Below are 24,144 nucleotides of genomic sequence, written 5' to 3'. Positions count from 1 at the left end.
CAGTGTGTCATCACCATATAGTAAGGAACGGAGGGTAACCTCAGTCAGAGATTGAACAGTATTAAACATATTTTGCCTTTGTTCAGTAAAGAGAGGACAAATAAAGAGATTGTGGTATGTAGTCTCCTGTCTACCACACCTACAATACTTAAGAACTGAACATATACTTTCTGAATTTTGATTATATTTGATCTGTTATGAAAGTCACGCCTGATTTGCGTGAAATGCGACTGTAAATGAACAATGTATCGCTTGCTTATGAATGCAAAATTGCAATTTGTAAACAAATATTGTGTTGAATAAGCGCACAGAGTAGACGAAACGTTTTGCTTGTTAAAAAGTTCGCATTGGTGTTGTTTAATTACAAGTATGATATGCCCTGTGACTGGATCAACGACTGTTGTTGTCAGAATGAACCGATGATGATTACAGGAATAACTTATGGCGATCTTCTAGTTCAACAATTCAATGCAGCTGCAGAGTTCAGTTTATATTACGTTACTTAATAGTAAAATATTCATTAACAATTCGCTTGTGTTTTTTTTTCACACTTGAAATACATTTTAATTTACAATGAATATTATACGTCAGGAAATGCGATAGATTTTAACCTCAGCCGTGTGGTTTACACTACCACCCGTCAAATAACTCTTACGGTTGGCTGGTTTCTTTAAAACGAAGTAATTTGAAGCAATCATTTTCAATGTTTTGTAAGAATACTGTCAGAGGGAAATCTTCATCATGGTAAAAGGACTTGTTTTCAGTTTGTTGTGTTTTGCACTAATATGTGTAACTGTCGCGCAACAAGTTACCGTCGATACCTATGTGGGTTCTATAATTGGAGAGAGGATTGAGGGCACGTTTAATGGATCCTCGTACTACGTGACCAGATTCCTCGGTATACCTTATGCTGAATCAACGGAAGGATATGGGCGGTTTATGAAGCCCACCAGAAAGGCTGATTTTGACGTACCATTTAATGCAACAACACCAGGGCACCCATGTCCTCAAGTGGTTCAGAACGGCATTGATATGGAATTCAGTGAGGACTGTTTAAATCTAAATATATTTGTGCCTGATGGAGCCATTGGCGGGACGGAACCGAAAGCTGTCATGGTATGGATCTATGGAGGAGCTTTTCAGGTTGGATTACAAGATTTGTACATGACGTCAGCGCTTTCAGGGATTAATGACGTAATTTATGTCACTATGAATTACCGAGTCGGTGCGTTTGGCTTCTTGGCCAGTAAAGAGTACGGTATGTACGGCAACTACGGACTATGGGATCAACACACAGCTATCAAGTGGGTCAGCGACAATATCAAGGCCTTCGGTGGTGATACTAACAGGGTGACTATATTTGGAGAGTCGGCAGGCTCGGCTTCCGTCATTTATCAAACAAATTACGATGGGAACTGGGGCCTTTTCCAGAGGGCCATCGGAGAGAGCGGATCGGTCGGCCCAAACTGGAGCTATTCAAGTGATCCCGACAAGCAGTTTGAGGAGTTCATTGAACGTATAGGATGCAATGATAAGGCCATGGATGGGGAAACGATCAGTTGTTTACAATCAGTTCCATGGTCTGTTATTCGAGAAAAGATCAGAAATACAGATATGTTTAAACCAGTTCAAGACGATGACTTTATTCGTTTCGACCCAGGACAAATGTTTCATGACGACCGAATGTCGACGTCAATGTTTGGTGACTTGGACATCCTGATGGGCCAAAACACGAATGAAGGTGGATTGACGTTGACAGCAATTGCGCCATTTATCCAACAGACACTAGATGACATAGAGAGTGGGATGTCCGAATCCCAATTTGCCCAGTACATGAATGCATTGTTCTTGGTCCATAATATCACGGCATCTGACGCGCTCATTGCATCTTTGAGACACCTGTACACCGACTGGAACAATCCAGATGACCCAACAACACTGAGAAGTGCTGTACTCCACTATGCAATGGACGTTGACTTTACGACTGCCATAATCCAGAGGTTGAAATCGCACGCACATTCTGGTGGCACCGGAAACACCTATATGTACGTCTTCGACCACAGACCATCTTATTCCACGGCACCTGAATGGCTGCAAGGTGCGAACCATGCAGATGAAATCGGTTATGTTCTTGGCTTCCCTGGTCCTAACGGAGACGTAGCGCCGTATTTACCAGCACAAGATGTACAATTGGCTTTGGACGTAATGAAGTATTGGACAAACTTCGCTAAAACGGGGTTGGTATTAATTTTTAATACGATGTAAATTATACGTTTGTGAATATATAATCGGTCTAAATAAAATAGCTTCGTCAAAATAAGTATATGGTTTTAAGTGAAATACAAACCTACTTAATAACAGCTGTGCTTTAACTTTCACATGGATGTTTTGCATACACGTAGTCAGGCAGGGGAAGAGTGTGTAAATATTAACACTGACCCTATTAATTAAGCTCTATCTTTTCAGACAAATGCATGCGTTAAGTAAATGTAAACATATCGCCTAAACCAATCAAAAATTGATAATTTTTTTAAAGTGTAGTTGGACTTAAAATGACATACTAATTTTAGTAATTTCTTCTCTCCTTTGAAAGTTCGAATACTATTTTATGTTTACAGAGATCCAAACGTAATGGACGGCAGCTTGACATTCTGGCCAGTGTACGAGCCGGAAGACGCCACTTACATCCATCTGGCCGCCGGCAAGGCCGAGTACCAAACTGGGACGCACTTCCGGCGGGAACAGGTCAACTACTGGACCCACGTAGTACCAGCCATCCTTAAAATGTCGGAGAATAGTGGTGGCGGTGGATGGGATCCTTGTGTAGCCGGTGGGGAGGCAATTTGGCCAACTTTGTTTTTGTTGTGTTCTGCTCTTATCGTGTTGTTTGTGATGTAATTCAACTCAAGCTCAGTCTTCATGTGCAGATGGTTCGTAATACCGGTCTAGCACATAACTGAACAAAATCTTTGATAAGTCGTGTATGAATACAATAACACTGAAGGCTTCTATTTTGCAAATAATAAAAGAATGGAACTATTTGAGAACTCAAGCAAATGATTAATAAGATAGATGTGGTTTGTATTGAACATAAATTTAACCTTAACCCTTATTATTGAGTTGTTTTCCTAACAAATTGAAATGTCTAAAGGTAACTAGCTTTGTTAATATTTAAAGTTTAAAATCTGGTTAGTTTTTTTACACTGGATATACTTTTCCTTACCACGAGCAAACAGTGTACGTTTAGCCCTACCATTTACAAGGCCAAAAATAAACACTAGCTATTAATTATAGCATTACATAATTTTTCTCTCGAGTATTACAATTCTAAGATATCAGGACGCATTATTGTTTAAATTAGATTTGAATTTAAATGAAGTTTTAAGTTCTCGATACACAGTTAAAACACCATTTCCATTGACATTTCTTTACTGTACACATTCGTCCACAAGAAATTGTTTAAAAATGCAACTAAAATGGTTTTCGTTTATCTGTGAATCATTACACCAAACATAACTAAAAACCATATTGTGTGAAACGGTTAGTTTTTACTAATTTTATTTAGCTCGATTGTGAAGAAAGCTGAGCTTATAGAATCACTCTCGAGATCGTTTCCTGTACTGTGACCATTTTGAGAGGCTATGAGAAAGTACCCCTGGTTGTGATCGAACCTAAGACCTACTGGGTGAGAGGCGGATACCTTTACCACGTCAGACCACTCTCACCCAGTGAAACGGTTATTCACATAACCAGTTTGTTGTACACATAACAATATGTAATATAGCATATTCTATTCTATTTTAAAAAAAACACACGAACGAATCTATTCACATATGGCGGGTATCATATACAGTGCTCTGCTCTTATCAACCTTTCGAAATACACTGAACAAATATACTCCATTTTTGAATTCATTAGACGACACTCATATATGTGAAAATAGATACGCTAAAACTATGTTGTCTTTCTATTGGAATGCAGTCAGTTTAACACGTATAGAGCGTAGAGCCTCGATTTAAGGTAAGTGGCAATGTTAACAATGGTAGTTTTAAGTAATGGCTAGATGACGTAAATTAAAATCTTAAGAAAGGGCGAACGAGCCCTTCTTAATCATTAAGATTTTAATTTAGGTCATCTAACTGACTTAGAATACAACCTCTTTGGCTGACACATTGTCAACGCAAAATCTGTCAACGCAGGGATTGTGTATCGGATGAGTGGCAGTAGGCGGACCTTTAAACACCCGCGAAAGTTGAAACTCTTAATGATTTAGCATAGTACTTAATAAGTTCCTATCTGCAAATTAATTGTCCGTTAATGTATGTTGTATTCTAATATAGTTCAGAGCTAATTAAGTAATTTATTCGTGAATAAGTAACATCAGAGAGCGGAGCGCAGAACAGCGACCGTGGTTTCTTATTCACGAAAACATTACTTAATGAATCCTAACCAACTTAGTCGTAGTCCCTTTCAAATTGCATCAGCTTTAAAGTTAAGCCGTTCTCCAGTCAGAAAAGACCACTTCTATTAAATATGTTAAAGTTACATATATAATTAGGGCAGCCTTAAAGTGTTTTAATATTCTGAATTACTATGATCAACGGCAAGAATGATATAAGCGTCAAATCAATTTTAGGTTTTCCTATAAAGATTCAAATGCACAAAGCGACCCTTTCTTGCTTACCGTCCTTTACATTAATTTTCAAATTAAAGACGATCTGTGGAACATCTTTAAACGGACGCAATTTCAAAGCCGATCAGTTATATGTATAAAGCACTGTTATTATGATGAAATTTTGTCATCAAATTTACTTGGAAAACAAAATATGTACAAAACAGCATACCGTGTCCAAATCGCAGCATCCGAGTTTGCTTTTACATTGGTTGTTTTAATGGAGTGAATTTCATGTTTTAATGCATTTCCGATGGCGTAGAATCGAGTTTTCTAAATACCTTTTTGACATTTATTTCAGAGTATAATTCCTTTAGTTTTACTATTTCCCTTTTCGGTTCTGTTATTATCATGTGTGTTTTTTTTTTTAAGGTTTTGCTCTGCCTCCGCATTTAAAAACAACAACAACAGAAAAACAAACAACAACATTGTTTGCCAAGCATGCATGATTAAAACATTACCGATATTCAAATATCAAATTGTCACTGTACACCGGATATAGTAGCCCAAATGAGACGTAAACAATGTCATTTTGACAGGAATGATAAGAGTTTGACACAACTGTGGTGTATGAGTTTATACGACTATACCCCCAGCAGAGCTAGTTTCTTCTTATGTTATGGTTGTAAGCGGACCGTGCACGAGAAGTAGTAGTAGTAGTAGTAGTAGTAGTAGTAGTAGTAGTAGTAGTAGTAGTAGTAGTAGTAGTAGTAGTAGTAGTAGTAGTAGTAGTAGTAGTAGTAGTAGTAGTAGTAGTAGTAGTAGTAGTAGTAGTAGTAGTAGTAGTAGTAGTAGTAGTAGTAGTAGTAGTAGTAGTAGTAGTAGTAGTAGTAGTAGTAGTAGTAGTAGTAGTAGTAGTAGTAGTAGTAGTAGTAGTAGTAGTAGTAGTAGTAGTAGTAGTAGTAGTAGTAGTAGTAGTAGTAGTAGTAGTAGTAGTAGTAGTAGTAGTAGTAGTAGTAGTAGTAGTAGTAGTAGTAGTAGTAGTAGTAGTAGTAGTAGTAGTAGTAGTAGTAGTAGTAGTAGTAGTAGTAGTAGTAGTAGTAGTAGTAGTAGTAGTAGTAGTAGTAGTAGTAGTAGTAGTAGTAGTAGTAGTAGTAGTAGTAGTAGTAGTAGTAGTAGTAGTAGTAGTAGTAGTAGTAGTAGTAGTAGTAGTAGTATAGTAGTAGTAGTAGTAGTAGTAGTAGTAGTAGTAGTAGTAGTAGTAGTAGTAGTAGTAGTAGTAGTAGTAGTAGTAGTAGTAGTAGTAGTAGTAGTAGTAGTAGTAGTAGTAGTAGTAGTAGTAGTAGTAGTAGTAGTAGTAGTAGTAGTAGTAGTAGTAGTAGTAGTAGTAGTAGTAGTAGTAGTAGTAGTAGTAGTAGTAGTAGTAGTAGTAGTGGTAGTGGCAGTGGTAGTGGTACTGGTAGTGGTAGTGGTAGTTGTGGTAGTAGTAGTAGTGGTGGTGGTGGTGTAGGTGGTGGTGGCGGCGGCGGCGGCGGCAGTTGTAGTAGTAGTAGTAGTAGTAGTAGTAGTAGTAGTAGTAGTAGTAGTAGTAGTAGTAGTAGTAGTAGTAGTAGTAGTAGTAGTAGTAGTAGTAGTAGTAGTAGTAGTAGTAATAGCAGTGGTAGTGGTACTGGTAGTGGTAGTGGTAGTTGTAGTAGTAGTAGTAGTAGTAGTAGTTGTATGGTTTTAATTATTATTTCCTCAATTACTGGAGATATACCTACGATGCGTTGAAAAGAATCCGCAAGTTTAAACAGAAAATAGATACACATGATTAAAAGAAATTAAATAATTATTGTTACATCATATAGATCGTGCAATACTTAAAAACCAGTGGAATTAAACTTAAACGCAACATTTATACAACAGGTATATTGGGCCTAATATTACAGTGGGAGTATATCTACAGATTGCCAAATACCCGTAAATGAGAAGTTAAGGTTCCGGGTATGATGACAATTAGTGCCAATATCTTCCAATAAAGAAGCGTGCCTTCGTGGTTCCCTGAAAAGGAGCACACGTGTCACATTATTATTCCGGAAGAGAGTATCACAGCTTCGAGGTAGCAGTTTAGGACCTTATTATTCCAAGATCATATTCTTCACACGTGTGGGTAAAGTAGGATCCTATTCTTCACAGTTTTAAACTGTGACATGTGTGATTGACCAAAATGGTGGTTGCCAAGAGTATCATATTCTTCACAGATATTGTCGATGACATTGCTGTATGATAATTTGGATAATAAAAATGTAATAACAAACTTTTCATATTTAGACAGTGCAAAATACGGAATTCCGTGAGAGCCAACGCCTTGAATTGTTGAACTGAAACGCGATACTCGATAGTACGATGACGGAAACGCGAAATTTCGCAACAACGATAACTAAAACCCGACAGTACAAAGATTAAAACGCGACAGTACCATAAAGACAACGCGACAATAAGACAGTATGATTTTGATAATGCGATATAATATCGTGTTTTCACCATTTACTGTTGTATTTTCACAATCATGATATCGTTTTTTTCATTTTTTCTTTATCATAGGATCGTACTGTCGCATTATCAATATCTTACAGTCCCGTTATCATTATCGTACTGTCACGTTATCATAATCGTACTGTCGCGTTATCATTATCGTACTGTCACGTTATCATAATCGTACTGTCGCGTTATCATCATCGTACTGTCGCGTTGTCATTATCGTACTGTCGCGTTATCATCATCGTACTGTCACGTTATCATTATCGTACTGTCACGTTATCATTATCGTACTGTCGCGTTATCATTATCGTATTGTCGAGTTAACATTATCGTACTGTCGATTTATCATCATATTACTGTCACGTTATCATTATCGTAATGTCGATTTATTATCATATTACTGTCGCGTTGTCAGCATCGTACTGTCGCGTTATCATCATCGTACTGTCACGTTATCATTATCGTACTGTCACGTTATCATTATCGTACTGTCGCGTTATCATTATCGTACTGTCGCGTTAACATTATCGTACTGTCGATTTATCATCATATTACTGTCACGTTATCATTATCGTACTGTCGATTTATCATCATATTACTGTCGCGTTGTCAGTATCGTACTGTCGCGTTATCTTCATCGTACTGTCACGTCATCATTATCGTACTGTCACGTTATCATTATCGTACTGTCGCGTTATCATTATCGTACTGTCGCGTTAACATTATCGTACTATCGATTAATCATTATCGTACTGTCGCGTTATCATCATCGTACTGTCACGTTATTATTATCGTACTGTCACTTTATCATCACCGTATTGTCGCGTTATCATCATCGTACTGTCGCATCGTACTGTCGCGTTATCATCATCGTACTGTCGCGTTATCATCATCGTACTGTCGCGTTATCATAATCGTACTGTCGCGTTATCATTATCGTACTATCGCGTTATCGTCATCGTACTGTCACGTTATCATTATTGTACTGTCACGTTATCACCATCGTACTATCGCTTTATCATCATCGTACTATCGCGTTATCATCATCGTGCTGTCGCGTTATCATCATCGTACTGTCACGTTATTATTATTGTACTGTCACGTTATCATCACCGTACTGTCGCGTTATCATCATCGTACTGTCGCATCGTACTGTCGCGTTATCATCATCGTACTGTCGCATTATCATAATCGTACTGTCGCGTTATCATTATCGTACTATCGCGTTATCATCATCGTACTGTCACGTTATCATTATCGTACTGTCACGTTATCATCATCGTACTGTCGCGTTATCATTATCGTACTATCGCGTTATCATCATCGTACTATCGCGTTATCATCATTGTACTGTCGCGTTATCATAATCATACTGTCACGCTATCATTATCGAAATGTCGATTTATCATCATATTACTGTCGCGTTGTCAGTATCGCACTGTCGCGTTATCATCATCTTACTGTCACGTTATCATTATCGTACTGTCGCGTTATCATTATCGTACTGTCGCGTTATCATTATCGTACTGTCGCGTTAACATTATCGTACTGTCGATTTATCATTATCGTACTGTCGCGTTATCATCATCGTACTGTCACGTTATTATTATCGTACTGTCACGTTATCATCACCGTACTGTCGCGTTATCATCATCGTACTGTCGCGTTATCATCATCGTACTGTCGCGTTATCATCATCGTACTGTCGCGTTATCATAATCGTACTGTCGCGTTATCATTATCGTACTATCGCGTTATCATCATCGTACTGTCACGTTATCATTATCGTACTGTCACGTTATCATCATCGTACTATCGCGTTATCATCATCGTACTATCGCGTTATCATCATCGTACTGTCACGTTATCATTATCGTACTGTCACGTTATCATCATCGTGCTGTCGCGTTATCATCATCGTACTGTCACGTTATTATTTTCGTACTGTCACGTTATCGTTACCGTACTGTCGCATTATTATTATCGTACTGTCACGTTATCATCACCGTACTGTCGCGTTATCATCATCGTACTGTCGCATCGTACTGTCGCGTTATCATCATCGCACTGTCGCGTTATCATCATCGTACTGTCGCGTTATCATAATCGTACTGTCGCGTTATCATTATCGTACTGTCGCGTTATCATTATCGTACTGTCGCGTTATCATAATCGTACTGTCGCGTTATCATTATCGTACTGTCGCATCGTACTGTCGCGTTATCATCATCGCACTGTCGCGTTATCATTATCGTACTATCGCGTTATCATCATCGTACTATCGCATTATCATCATTGTACTGTCGCGTTATCATAATTGTACTGTCGCGTTATCATTATCGTACTATCGCGTTATCATCATCGTACTGTCACGTTATCATTATCGTACTGTCACGTTATCATCATCGTACTGTCGCGTTATCATTATCGTACTATCGCGTTATCATCATCGTACTATCGCGTTATCATCATCGTACTGTCACGTTATCATTATCGTACTGTCACGTTATCATCATCGTGCTGTCGTGTTATCATCATCTTATGTCGCGTGATCATTATCGTACTGTCGAGTTATCATCATCGTACTGTCACGTTATCATTATCGTACTGTCACGTTATCATTATCGTACTGTCACGTTATCATCATCGTACTGTAACGTTATCATTATCGTACTGTCACGTTATCATTATCGTACTGTCACGTTATCATCATCGTACTGTCGTGTTATCATCATCTTATGTCGCGTTATCATTATCGTACTGTCGAGTTATCATCATCGTACTGTTGGTACTGTTGCGTTATCATTATCGTTGTGTTGCATTATCACCATCGTACTACCGCGTTATCACTATCGTACTGTCGCGTAATCATTATCGTACTGTCACGTAATCATTATCGTACTGTCACGTAATCAACATCGTACTGTCGTTTTATTGCGTTTTCAGTATCGAACTGTCACGTAATAATCATCGTTCTGTGGTTTTATCATCATCGTAATGTCGCTTTATCATCATCGTACTTTCACGTAATCATCATCACTTTATCCACATCGTACTGTTGCTTTATCCACATCGTACTGTTGCTTTATCCACATCGTACTGTCGCTTTATCCACATCGTACTGTCGTTTTATTGCATTTTCAGTATCATCATCGCAACTATTCGTTTTCTGTTTATACGAGCCTTACAACAACCGTATGAAGAAGATCACAACTGGAAATGTGTTGCGATATCCACTACACGCCTTATACCATAGCCGTTTGAGGGGAATACAATCCTGCTTTGGTGTCATTTGACCTGTTAAATTTAGGCTTTCGAGATTTTCTAACATTGTTAAACTGCATTAATTAATACTTATTTTGTGCTAGATCATGAGTAAGAGTGACCCCTTGTCTAGTGACCCCTTGTCAAGTGGATACATGTTGCAGGGTAGGAGTGACCCCTTGTCTAGTGGATAATTGTTGCAGGATAGAAGTGACCTCTTGTCTAGTGGATAAATGTTGCAGGGTAGCAGTGATCCCTTGTCTAGTAGATAAATGTTGCAGGGTAGGAGTGAACCCTTGTCTAGTGGATAAATGTTGCAGGGTAGGAGTGACCCCTTGTCTAGTGGATAAATGTTGCAGGGAAGGAGTGAACCCTTGTCTAGTGGATACATGTTGCAGGATAGAAGTGACCTCTTGTCTAGTGGATAAATGTTGCAGGGTAGGAGTGACCCCTTGTCTAGTGGATAAATGTTGCAGGGTAGGAGTGAACCCTTGTCTAGTGGATAAATGTTGCAGGGAAGGAGTGAACCCTTGTCTAGTGGATAAATGTTGCAGGGTAGGAGTGACCCCTTGTCTAGTGGATAAATGTTGCAGGGTAGGAGTGAACCCTTGTCTAGTGGATAAATGTTGCAGGGTAGGAGTGAACCCTTGTCTAGTGGATAAATGTTGCAGGGAAGGAGTGAACCCTTGTCTAGTGGATAAATGCTGCAGGGTAGGAGTGAACCCTTGTCTAGTGGATAAATGTTGCAGGGTAGGAGTGACCCCTTGTCTAGTGGATAAATGTTGCAGGGTAGGAGTGAACCCTTGTCTAGTGGATAAATGTTGCAGGGTAGGAGTGACCCCTTGTCTAGTGGATAAATGTTGCAGGGTAGGAGTGAACCCTTGTCTAGTGGATAAATGTTGCAGGGTAGGAGTGAACCCTTGTCTAGTGGATACATGTTGCTGGGTAGGAGTGAACCCTTGTCTAGTGGATACATGTTGCTGGGTAGGAGTGACCCCTTGTCTAGTGGATAAATGTTGCTGGGTAGGAGTGACCCCTTGTCTAGTGGATAAATGTTGCAGGGTAGGAGTGACCCCTTGTCTAGTGGATAAATGTTGCAGGGTAGGAGTGACCCCTTGTCTAGTGGATACATGTTGCTGGGTAGGAGTGACCCCTTGTCTAGTGGATAAATGTTGCTGGGTAGGAGTGAACCCTTGTCTAGTGGATACATGTTGCAGGGAAGGAGTGACCCCTTGTCTAGTGGATAAATGTTGCAGGGTAGGAGTGACCCCTTGTCTAGTGAATAAATGTTGCAGGGTAGGAGTGACCCCTTGTCAAGTGGATAAATGTTGCAGGGTAGGAGTGACCCCTTGTCTAGTGGATAAATGTTGCTGGGTAGGAGTGACCCCTTGTCTAGTGGATAAATGCTGCAGGGTAGGAGTGACCCCTTGTCTAGTGGATACATGTTGCAGGGAAGGAGTGACCCCTTGTCTAGTGGATACATGTTGCTGGGTAGGAGTGAACCCTTGTCTAGTGGATACATGTTGCAGGGAAGGAGTGACCCCTTGTCTAGTGGATAAATGTTGCAGGGTAGGAGTGACCCCTTGTCTAGTGGATACATGTTGCAGGGTAGGAGTGAACCCTTGTCTAGTGGATACATGTTGCAGGGTAGGAGTGACCCCTTGTCTAGTGGATAAATGTTGCTGGGTAGGAGTGACCCCTTGTCTAGTGGATAAATGTTGCTGGGTAGGAGTGAACCCTTGTCTAGTGGATACATGTTGCTGGGTAGGAGTGACCCCTTGTCTAGTGGATACATGTTGCTGGGTAGGAGTGACCCCTTGTCTAGTGGATACATGTTGCAGGGAAGGAGTGACCCCTTGTCAAGTGGATACATGTTGCTGGGTAGGAGTGAACCCTTGTCTAGTGGATACATGTTGCTGGGTAGGAGTGACCCCTTGTCAAGTGGATACATGTTGCTGGGTAGGAGTGACCCCTTGTCTAGTGGATACATGTTGCTGGGTAGGAGTGAACCCTTGTCTAGTGGATACATGTTGCTGGGTAGGAGTGAACCCTTGTCTAGTGGATACATGTTGCAGGGAAGGAGTGACCCCTTGTCTAGTGGATACATGTTGCAGGGTAGGAGTGACCCCTTGTCAAGTGGATAAATGTTGCAGGGTAGGAGTGACCCCTTGTCTAGTGGATAAATGTTGCAGGGTAGGAGTGAACCCTTGTCTAGTGGATACATGTTGCTGGGTAGGAGTGAACCCTTGTCTAGTGGATACATGTTGCAGGGAAGGAGTGACCCCTTGTCAAGTGGATACATGTTGCTGGGTAGGAGTGACCCCTTGTCTAGTGGATACATGTTGCTGGGTAGGAGTGACCCCTTGTCTAGTGGATACATGTTGCAGGGAAGGAGTGACCCCTTGTCAAGTGGATAAATGTTGCTGGGTAGGAGTGACCCCTTGTCTAGTGGATACATGTTGCAGGGAAGGAGTGACCCCTTGTCAAGTGGATACATGTTGCAGGGAAGGAGTGACCCCTTGTCTAGTGGATACATGTTGCTGGGTAGGAGTGAACCCTTGTCTAGTGGATACATGTTGCAGGGAAGGAGTGACCCCTTGTCTAGTGGATAAATGTTGCTGGGTAGGAGTGACCCCTTGTCTAGTGAATAAATGTTGCAGGGTAGGAGTGACCCCTTGTCAAGTGGATAAATGTTGCAGGGAAGGAGTGACCCCTTGTCAAGTGGATACATGTTGCAGGGTAGGAGTGACCCCTTGTCTAGTGGATAAATGTTGCAGGGTAGGAGTGACCCCTTGTCAAGTGGATAAATGTTGCAGGGTAGGAGTGACCCCTTGTCAAGTGGATAAATGTTGCAGGGTAGGAGTGACCCCTTGTCAAGTGGATAAATGTTGCAGGGTAGGAGTGACCCCTTGTCAAGTGGATACATGTTGCAGGGTAGGAGTGACCCCTTGTCAAGTGGATAAATGTTGCAGGGAAGGAGTGACCCCTTGTCAAGTGGATACATGTTGCAGGGTAGGAGTGACCCCTTGTCAAGTGGATAAATGATGCAGGGAAGGAGTGACCCCTTGTCAAGTGGATACATGTTGCAGGGTAGGCGTGACCCCTAGTCTAGTGGATAAATGTTGCAGGGTAGAAGTGACCCCTTGTCAAGTGGATAAATATTGCAGGGAAGGAGTGACCCCTTGTCAAGTGGATACATGTTGCAGGGTAGGAGTGACCCCTTGTCAAGTGGATACATGTTGCAGGGTAAGAGTGACCCCTTGTCAAGTGGATAAATGTTGCAGGGTAGGAGTGACCCCTTGTCTAGTGGATAAATGTTGCAGGGTAGGAGTGACCCCTTGTCTAGTGGATAAATGTTGCAGGGTAGGAGTGACCCCTTGTCAAGTGGATACATGTTGGTGGATAAATGTTGCAGGGAAGGAGTGACCCCTTGTCAAGTGGATACATGTTGCAGGGTAGGAGTGACCCCTTGTCAAGTGGATAAATGTTGCAGGGTAGGAGTGACCCCTTGTCAAGTGGATACATGTTGCAGGGTAGAAGTGACCCCTTGTCTAGTGGAATAATGTTGCAGGGTAGGAGTGACCCCTTGTCAAGTGGATACATGTTGGTGGATAAATGTTGCAGGGTAGGAGTGACCCCTTGTCTAGTTGATACATGTTGGTGGATAAATGTTGCAGGGAAGGAGTGACCCCTTGTCTACAGGATACATGTTGGTGGATAAATGTTGCAGGGTAGGAGTGACCCCTTGTCAAGCGGATACATGTTGCAGGGTAGAAGTGGCCCCTTGTCTAGTGGAATAATGTTGCAGGGTAGGAGTGACCCCTTGTCTAGTATAATAAGTTTGCAGGGTAGGAGTGACCCCTTGTCTAGTGGATAAATATTGCAGGGTAGGAGTGACCCCTTGTGGATAAATGTTGCAGGGTAGGAGTGACCCCTTGTGGATAAATGTTGCAGGATAACTTTAGGGCACGGTTGTTGGTCTGCGATTATTATACAAGTTTTAAGTTTCCGAGAAAGAACTTTTACTGAAATTATACTAGTATAGGGTGATTCTTTTAGGCTTCTGTTTTGTTTCGTATACAAATCTGATACAGAGATGTACACTCAGTTATGTTACTACCTATCGTTACTTCTAAGTAATTATAATAAGAATATCTGATATCACATGTATATTTTCAACATTATAAGGATGAATGAGAGCTATCATGTATATCAATTCTCAATTAAACTTAATATGATAATATAGCTTACAAATAAGTATAATGCAGTTTCAGTATTAATATTTGAAGCGGTTTTATACAGTATTCAGCCACATGGGTCTATGGCATTCTCATTAATAAACGTGTTGATACGTTCTGTTCTGTTTTGTTCTATTTCAAGGATAACACTGTTATAAGTTGATTAATTAAGGCTAACCCTGTAATAAGTTGATTAATTGTGGATAACCCAGATATATGTTAATATTGTTTCTGGGATACGCCGATTTCGGCGCTTACCGTGCGTTATCCTTTGCTAACACTACTTAACTTTGTAATGTCATTCTCGTTAATAACATATTTAATACCAAGTATATTTACGATATTCCTGAAAACAAATTACCCTCATCACCGCCTTCCTTTAACAAAGCATCATATGCTATATTAATTATTCGGCATTAAATGCGACTTGTATTCAGAACAATATAAATTACACAACACATTATTGTAATCAGCAATGTCGAAAAGTATAACAGTAGCATAATTTATTATACATACCCAGGGAGCTGGGCACCAACGGAGCTGGGCCACTTTGCCCCCAGTGCAAAGGGTGAAGGACAACTCAACGACACTACATACCAAATATCAAGGGTCTGCACCTTGCGGTTTCAGAGATGAAGAATTTTAAATTTAAGTTTATAGGGTTAATATATAGAACACTTGAACCCCCCGGGGCGGGACAGGCTTTTAACCTCAAGCACTTGAACAATGTATAGGATGTTGGCACAATCTTCTGTCACCAATAAGAACCTGAAATAATTTGGCTTCCTGCCGATCTTTTTATCTAACGCAAAATCGTGTCACTTTAAATTTGAAACAACCCGAAGAATATTTTTTCTTAAACGGTTAGTTCCCTCAAAATTCAAATGCAACCCCCAACCGAAATATGCATATCAATAATGTGTAATTACCCCCTCCCTCCTTAAACCAAAATGTATAAAAACATTTTTTTACTTCTCAACTCGACAACTTTTCACAACCTTTACTTTGCCATAGAATGTAAAAATGGACACCTATTACAACTATTTTCACGGACATCATACAGCCCACGATTTTTCCGAAAGGATCTCATTGCTGTGAAATATGTACAAGATAAATACGATCAAGTGACAAACACGTACGCACAGCACCCCGAGGGGATGATTTCTTTAGTCAAATTTGTCTTCTTACGAGACGAAACCGCATCAAATCAAAACACAATCCTTATTGCACTGTCACTACATTAGCGCCACAAATATCTTTACTCATGCTGGTATTGGTTAATGTCTTGTAATTAAATCCACACGAACTATAGAACACACTGAATGTGCACTATTAGGGTCCAACAACACTTCAACAAAAATCCTTATAAAGGTTGAAATGTAATCTTCAGAGAATAACTTAATTAAATCCATTGGTTTAGCAATTTCCTCACTCTTGTGAAACCTTCATAAAGACATAACAAATAAAAATGTTCCAGAACATGCTACAGCAATCCGGAAATACTTTCCCTGGCATTCTGAAAGGATCTTGTTTATTATAAAACTTCTATACAAACAACTCCTGATTAACACATGCTAAAATACCATAACGGAGAAATAAACACAGTTTATTATACTAAGTCTAGGTCCCCTAGCAATGAAATTTCGATTATTGAGCAATGAAGTACTGAATTTAAAAGATTTTCTGTCTTACAATATACAAACACTTCACCGATGTGCATTTTGCGTAAACAATAAGGGTTTATATGGTACATATACAGGGGCAGCAGCATGCGCGGAAGTCGGTACCGGTTCATATGGCACATATACAGGGGCAGCAGCATGCGCGGAGGTCGGTACCGGTTCATATGGCATATATACAGGGGCAGCAGCATGCGCGGAAGTCGGTACCGGTTCATATGGCACATATACAGGGGCAGCAACATGCGCGGAGGTCGGTACCGGTTCATATGGCACATATACAGGGGCAGCAACATGCGCGGAGGTCGGTACCGGTTCATATGGCACATATACAGGGGCAGCAGCATGCGCGGAGGTCGGTACCGGTTCATATGGCATATATACAGGGGCAGCAGCATGCGCGGAGGTCGGTACCGGTTCATATGGCATATATACAGGGGCAGCAGCATGCGCGGAGGTCGGTACCGGTTCATATGGCATATATACAGGGGCAGCAGCATGCGCGGAGGTCGGTACCGGTTCATATGGCATATATACAGGGGCAGCAGCATGCGCGGAGGTCGGTACCGGTTCATATGGCATATATACAGGGGCAGCAACATGCGCGGAGGTCGGTACCGGTTCATATGGCATATATACAGGGGCAGCAACATGCGCGGAGGTCGGTACCGGTTCATATGGCACATATACAGGGGCAGCAGCATGCGCGGAGGTCGGTTCCGGTTCATATGGCACATATACAGGGGCAGCAGCATGCGCGGAGGTCGGTACCGGTTCATATGGCACATATACAGGGGCAGCAACATGCGCGGAGGTCGGTACCGGTTCATATGGCACATATACAGGGGCAGCAGCATGCGCGGAGGTCGGTACCGGTTCATATGGCACACAACAACATGCGCGGAGGTCGGTACCGGTTCATATGGCACATATACAGGGGCAGCAGCATGCGCGGAGGTCGGTACCGGTTCATATGGCACATATACAGGGGCAGCAACATGCGCGGAGGTCGGTACCGGTTCATATGGCATATATACAGGGGCAGCAACATGCGCCAGGAGGTCGGTACCGGTTCATATGGCACATATACAGGGGCAGCAACATGCGCCAGGAGGTCGGTACCGGTTCATATGGCACATATGCAGGGGCAGTAACATGCGCGGAGGTCGGTACCGGTTCATATGGCACATATACAGGGGCAGCAACATGCGCCAGGAGGTCGGTACCGGTTCATATGGCATATATACAGGGGCAGCAGCATGCGCGGAGGTCGGTACCGGTTCATATGGCACATATACAGGGGCAGCAGCATGCGCCAGGAGGTCGGTACCGGTTCATATGGTATATATGCAGGGGCAGCAACATGCGCGGAGGTCGGTACCGGTTCATATGGCACATATACAGGGGCAGCAACATGCGCGGAGGTCGGTACCGGTTCATATGGCACATATACAGGGGCAGCAACATGCGCGGAGGTCGGTACCGGTTCATATGGCACATATACAGGGGCAGCAGCATGCGCCAGGAGGTCGGTACCGGTTCATATGGCACATATACAGGGGCAGCAGCATGCGCCAGGAGGTCGGTACCGGTTCATATGGCACATATACAGGGGCAGCAGCATGCGCGGAGGTCGGTACCGGTTCATATGGCATATATACAGGGGCAGCAACATGCGCGGAGGTCGGTACCGGTTCATATGGCACATATACAGGGGCAGCAACATGCGCGGAGGTCGGTACCGGTTCATATGGTACATATACAGGGGCAGCAGCATGCGCGGAGGTCGGTACCGGTTCATATGGCACATATACAGGGGCAGCAACATGCGCCAGGAGGTCGGTACCGGTTCATATGGCACATATACAGGGGCAGCAGCATGCGCGGAGGTCGGTACCGGTTCATATGGCACATATACAGGGGCAGCAACATGCGCGGAGGTCGGTACCGGTCTTGTTCTTTAGGTTTCTTGAATCCAGACGGAATGCGACCATCGGGGCACCTCTGACGTAACTGCGTCACCGTTTCCATTCTCCTTTACGAAGAAATGGCGCTAAAATACCTCAAAATGGGTAGTTAATGTCGAAGGTATTTCAGAATCCGTGCATGCGCGGATATTGTAACCGGCTTTGTTCTTAAGGCGGCACTTTTACCTACGTAAATTGACCATCGTGGCGCCTGGGACGTGATTAAATCACCGGTTTCTAACGTCAGCAAGTGTCCCAAATACGCTATTTTTCAATGGGGCATAGCATACATTCCCGACGGAACGCGATGTCGGGGCAGCATTTATACATGAGAGTGACAACACAGACTACTCTGCCCAGAGCTACAGGCCAGATATGTACTTATTGGGTGACTTTATGCTTACGTTCAACTTGCACAAAGCGTTGCGATTCGTCACAAATGGGCGGATGGTCTTTTTTATACTATAAGATCAATAAATTAAGGCAATGAAACAAAAGAACTACACAGATCGTCGTGTCCTGAGCTGTGGAATTCTGTGTGTAGCGATAAAGATGGTCATCCAGACGTTACAAGTGTTTATCCTGTGTTAATGTTATTTATTTTTTACATTGAATACAAACGCAAATGTTAAATAGCCTTAACAAAAATAACAACAGAGCTTAGATATGATAATATTGCCATGCGGTATTAGTTTATGGTCATCTACCATTTTTGTTTAAATTGTTTCGTCCGATTGTATTTGCATGTGGTACCAGGGTACTTTCACCCTGTTCTTTGCTTGTTTGTCGCGCCATGACTGGCCCTTTTCTAAGATCAAAAGTTTAACCCACGCATGGGCCTACCCCCGATTCATTGCTTGTTGGTGGCACCATGAAGACCCTTCTCTCTAGCTCATACTTTTAGTGGCACCAGGGTTGGCCCCTATCAAAGGTCAGAGGTTTTATATCACACAAGAGCTGGTATTTCCCCTTGTTCATTGCCTGTGTGTTGCACCATGACACCATGACAATACCTTGCCTCTAGCTTATATGTTAAGTGGGATCAAGGTTTGTCCTTCATCCGGTCCATTACTAATTTGAGGCACAACGGTTGGCCCCTTTAAAAAGGTCAGATAATTTTTATTACACCATGGTTAGACTTTCTTCTGGTTTATTGCTTTTTGTGGCACAACTGCTGGCCCTCATAATCTCATAGGTTTAGTGGCATCAGGGTCCCATCTCCTTATTTTCTGATTCATGGCTGGCCCTTCCCGCATCACAGAGGCTTTATATCACAATTTCGTTGTGATTCCCCCTTGTTCATTGCTTGTTCATTGTTGTTATATGTGGCTCCATGACGTGCCCTTCTCTATTGTTAGCTTATTTGTTCAGGTTGGCCCTTCTCCCGGTTCATTGCTAGTTTGTTGCACAATGATGGTTCCTTCATTCAGGTCAGTGGCTTTATATAAGATCAACGCTGGCATTTCCATTTGTTTATAGCTTGTTCATTGTCTGTGTGTGGCACCATGTCGGGCCCTTCCCTCAAACGAATATGTTTAACCGCAATAGGGTTGGGCCTCCCCCGGTCCATCGATTGTCTGTGACACTTTGTCTGGTTCTTCCACAAGCTAATATACTTTATGTTCTACCTGGGAGTCCCTTTTCTGGTTCCTTGTTTGCTTAAAGCAACATGACTAGTCCTTTTCTCCAGCTCAAACTGATACTGTTCCGCTAAAATTCATACTTCCATAGGTTAATTGCTTGTGTGTGGCACCATGTCTGGACCATTACCCCAGCCCAAAGGTTGCCTCCACCTTCTGCATTTGGTAGTCTTGCCCCAACTACTGTTTTTGCTTTTTGTAAATTATTTTATGTCTTACCTGGTGTTTAAAAATGAGCAAGACCTTTCATTTGAGTGTAGCACAGTAAACAAAACAACACTATATGACAAATGACAACTGCTTCATGACCATTAGTACTTTTTGTATAAAGATGATTTCTGTGAACTCTCATGCTAAATGTAAAAGCAAAGCTTTGAAAATAATCTACTCATGGTCTGAAATGGCAGGAACTACTAATTTCGGTATATATCATTGTCTTGTGGTCCTGAATGGTGACCCTTTGGTCAAAATTGGCACCGCCGGTGGAGCCATCTGTTTGTTTTAGACATAATATATAGGACACACAATAGGTACAGCTAAAATGCGAAAATAGTTTGTATAAAGCTTTTTCGAATGGTACGCATCTAAGTGTGTTCAAATGATGAACTCGAGGTCTAAACGGACGCTGTCTCAAGGGGGGTGGGGGGGACGTTTTATATAGGCTTATATAGGAAACACTTCCCATGAACCGCAATTACAATCATGATTATCATTAAGTTATTTCTATGAAAAGAGCCAGAACTTTTTACAATGAAAATAATTTACATATTATACGAAAACAGATGGTATGTGCTAAGCATGAACCTGTTTTAAAGAATATAGATTGTTAAAAAAATAAGGCTAGATAAGCGATATTTGGCAGTTATGGTCCTCTTTTTATAGGACTTGTTGCTACTATTAAACAAGTATATTTTTAAGCTCTCAATTTCATGGATTAAATTAACAAGAGTTGTGACCCTTGAATGATTGATAAAACATCAACACTGGAGCGGTTGGATCCATGTTACTTGCTCATATTTTCATTAACACGGTCCTTACAAACAATTATACACGCTGAACTGTAAGTATGACACAATCACACATAATATTAGAATAAATCTAATCACTTATATAAAAGAAGGGTGCTGCACCCTGTCCGTTTTATGATAGCATCCTTCTGCCCTCGTGGACCCCAGAAAGTGCAAACTCCTTCCTTCATAATATTATATGCTTAAAATAACGAACTATTTCTCTTGGTTTATATTAGAACTTTAATTACATTAAATAAACATAACGCCTATATTTCTATCGATCCATGATATTTAGGTACTCCACAACCTTATTACCCGTAGCATCCTGCAGCACAGTGTCCTTTTAAAGTATTCTGGCTAAAAAACTACATATTGGCCTGACTTTTGGCATACCCTCATGTACTTTTCTTTGCATGATGTTCTTACAGGCAATTTGTTGTAAATGAAAAGAGAAATGAAAAATGTATTACAAATGTGTGTGTCTTTCTGCGCACATGGCGTCGAAGGCGGGGACTTTTTCTGATTAGTTGTATTGGTCCCAACCTCCATAATGACGAAATCCCGAATTCTTTCCGGATAAAAGGGGATTAACCTATTTAAAAAGATGACGTATATTTGTATTGATAGATTATTGTCAAATAGAGTTTCCTTGCTACTCTCGAAAACATGTACCCGTATGTGACACCTTATTCAGTGTATATAGTGTTTAGAGATGTCTTTCGTTTTCGTTTAATTTTCAGGCAAACTATCATTTTGTATCCCTGCATTTGACTATCCATGCTTCTTGAAGCACGGTACCTTTCATTTTCTCCCAGCATTCGTGTATTCGTGTACTCCTTGCAGCACGGTGACATCTAGTTTAAACATATTTATTCAGTTAAATAAAGGAAATATAAGAAAACCGGAATGGATCGGAAGACAAGCATTTAAAATGCTTATGTAAGTACCTTTCCATGTTGGAGTTCACTAGTTCTACATTGTAAAACAGTCCGGTAATATAGCTGATATAGTTAGGGAGTATATTTCGTTGAGAGCTACTACGTTAAGAAAATACTAGTTATGACCTTATAAAGAAACGCGTTTAATTGATTTTTAGTCAAAGCGATGCAAATTTAGTGAGTTGGTTGAATATGCTGAGCTGAGGGAATACCATAAACGTCAAGAAGAGAGGAATTGGTGACATACATTTTGACCGGCAAGCCGTCAACAACAATATAGCCGTACACACCGCAAATCAAAACATTTTTTAATTTTAGCAATGTAGCTCCGGACTCGTGTGAAGAGTAGTTTGTTTTCTTTCGAAAGAGATGCTCGTTGTCGTACAGCAGATTGCTGGTTGTTGTTGTTGTGAAGGGCAGGTCAGAAATGTATAGAGGAAGGGTTGGTTGATAACTCGCACAATCGATAAGGTAGTGAGTCGAAGTTTCGGTTGCCCAAACAGTAATTCTGTGAGATTGCGGCGATGAAGTTGTGTGTAATGTGTCTGTCTATTTCTGCTCGATCCCGAGGAGATGCGTTGACCATGAGCTATTTATGTTTTAGAAGTTGTCGTTTAAAAGCCTAGAGTGTTTGGGCCGTTCGACCATTGATAGGAAGTTTGTTCAAATCCCGAATGGTTAGGATTAAAAAGGTGGAACCGTAGGATTGGGTACGTAAATGAACTGTTGGTACATGATGCGAAGAACGCAGCATGTATGCCTTGTTGTGATGAACGGGAATGAGATCAGAGGCGTATGGTGTGGTAAGTATATCTTTCATCTATAGGCATGTATTTGTGAACACAGCATGCCATGTGCTTTCCGACACCGATGAGGAGTGAAGTTTTACGATTGTTGGAAGGATTGGATGGATTTTATTTTTTAATCGATATCAATGGACACAGAATTAGCACTTTAAATGCTCTTTGGAAACCGTCACGAACACTTATGGCAATATCTTCAACGGTTATATCCTGTATGTCGCAACGAATAGGCGAACCAAAATTGGAATTTGCAAATCCTCATTTAAAAGTGGTCTTATTAAGCCAGGTTTCTGTGAAAAATAAAAATGTCATAAGATTGTACCTCGACTGCTTAAATGTGAGTCTTTAATTTAAGACTTTGTTTGTTAGATGTCGGATGCTTATACCGCTGTTATCAGCTTTGAATACAAATCGAACAGAGTGCTAACATCGGACGTATTCGCATCAGGAGATGGGCCGGGATGGTTTTCTACTTTACCGATCCTGTCAAGTATCAAAACACAGATAAAGAGAATGGATAAAACACAGAATGAAAGTAGGTTGGCGAACAATAATGTAACGATTTTAATAATACGAACTACATGTTCTAGTTTACCACTATGACACCACTATTTTATTTCATGTGTTATACTTTTGTTCAGAATTATTTTACCTTTTATAAAATTAATGAAACACATGTTTATTTTCAATTGCTTATTTTCAAAATAATATATTTCGATTTCTTTCATGCTTTACGATGAAATATGGGGGTTTAACAGTGAAATAACAACAGGGAAAATATCAATTTGATATTTTCACTGCAAAATAAGGAGTGAAAATATCAACTTTCAGAACTACTTTTAAATTCCTTTGTCGTTACATGTACTTGCCTTGATCAAAACAGAACATTGGACTTCAGTAAATTATGTCAAAAAATGTCAAAAAAATAAAGAAATATTTTATAAATTCAAATAAATATATAATTGGAAATTAACAACTTACCGTTTATTACCGGTTATCCCGTTTATCAAATATTTTACTGATCTTTGAAGCTGAATGTTCGAACATTTGCTTTCATACCAAACAAATTACAGACAAAAACAACTGTTCGAACTTAAATAAAATTTTATATCATCGTTCAAATGTATATTGAACTGTTAACCGTTGTAGTACGTAAAATGAGCTTCCTGGAGAATTTCACACACCAATTTACAGATATATCCGATATTTTTTACCCCACCCACATCTCAAAATGTGTCAACAAACTAGCGTGGCATTTATCTTAATATTAACTTACTATAAAACACGCGTGCATACAGTCTTAAACTAAGAAGAATGGTTAAAATCCAATGAGTATCCACATTTGTTTTGCTAACACATTTGACCTTCTAATTGTTCATTCTTTCAATAGCGGCGTAGTAATTTGGGTATGTATTCATGCCCATCTTAAAATAAAAAGAGTTTTCATTATTTTTTTGGAACATATGTGCA

At 40.9% G+C, this 24,144-nt stretch overlaps 1 protein-coding gene across 1 annotated transcript; it reads left to right on the top strand.

Moving 5' to 3' along the window:
* Window positions 1-314: 314 nt before the first annotated feature.
* Window positions 315-3,112, top strand: LOC128245050 (cholinesterase 2-like). The gene is made up of 2 exons (XM_052963258.1): window positions 315-2,237; window positions 2,619-3,112. Exons 1-2 carry the CDS (start codon window positions 742-744, stop codon window positions 2,896-2,898), a joined length of 1,776 nt encoding a protein of 591 aa, XP_052819218.1. The 5' UTR covers window positions 315-741; the 3' UTR covers window positions 2,899-3,112.
* The last annotated feature ends 21,032 nt before the right edge of the window (window positions 3,113-24,144 follow it).

The sequence above is a fragment of the Mya arenaria genome, chromosome 8 (assembly GCF_026914265.1).
Source record: "Mya arenaria isolate MELC-2E11 chromosome 8, ASM2691426v1".
NCBI lineage: Eukaryota > Metazoa > Mollusca > Bivalvia > Myida > Myidae > Mya > Mya arenaria.
This window is presented reverse-complemented; position numbering and strand designations above follow the sequence as displayed.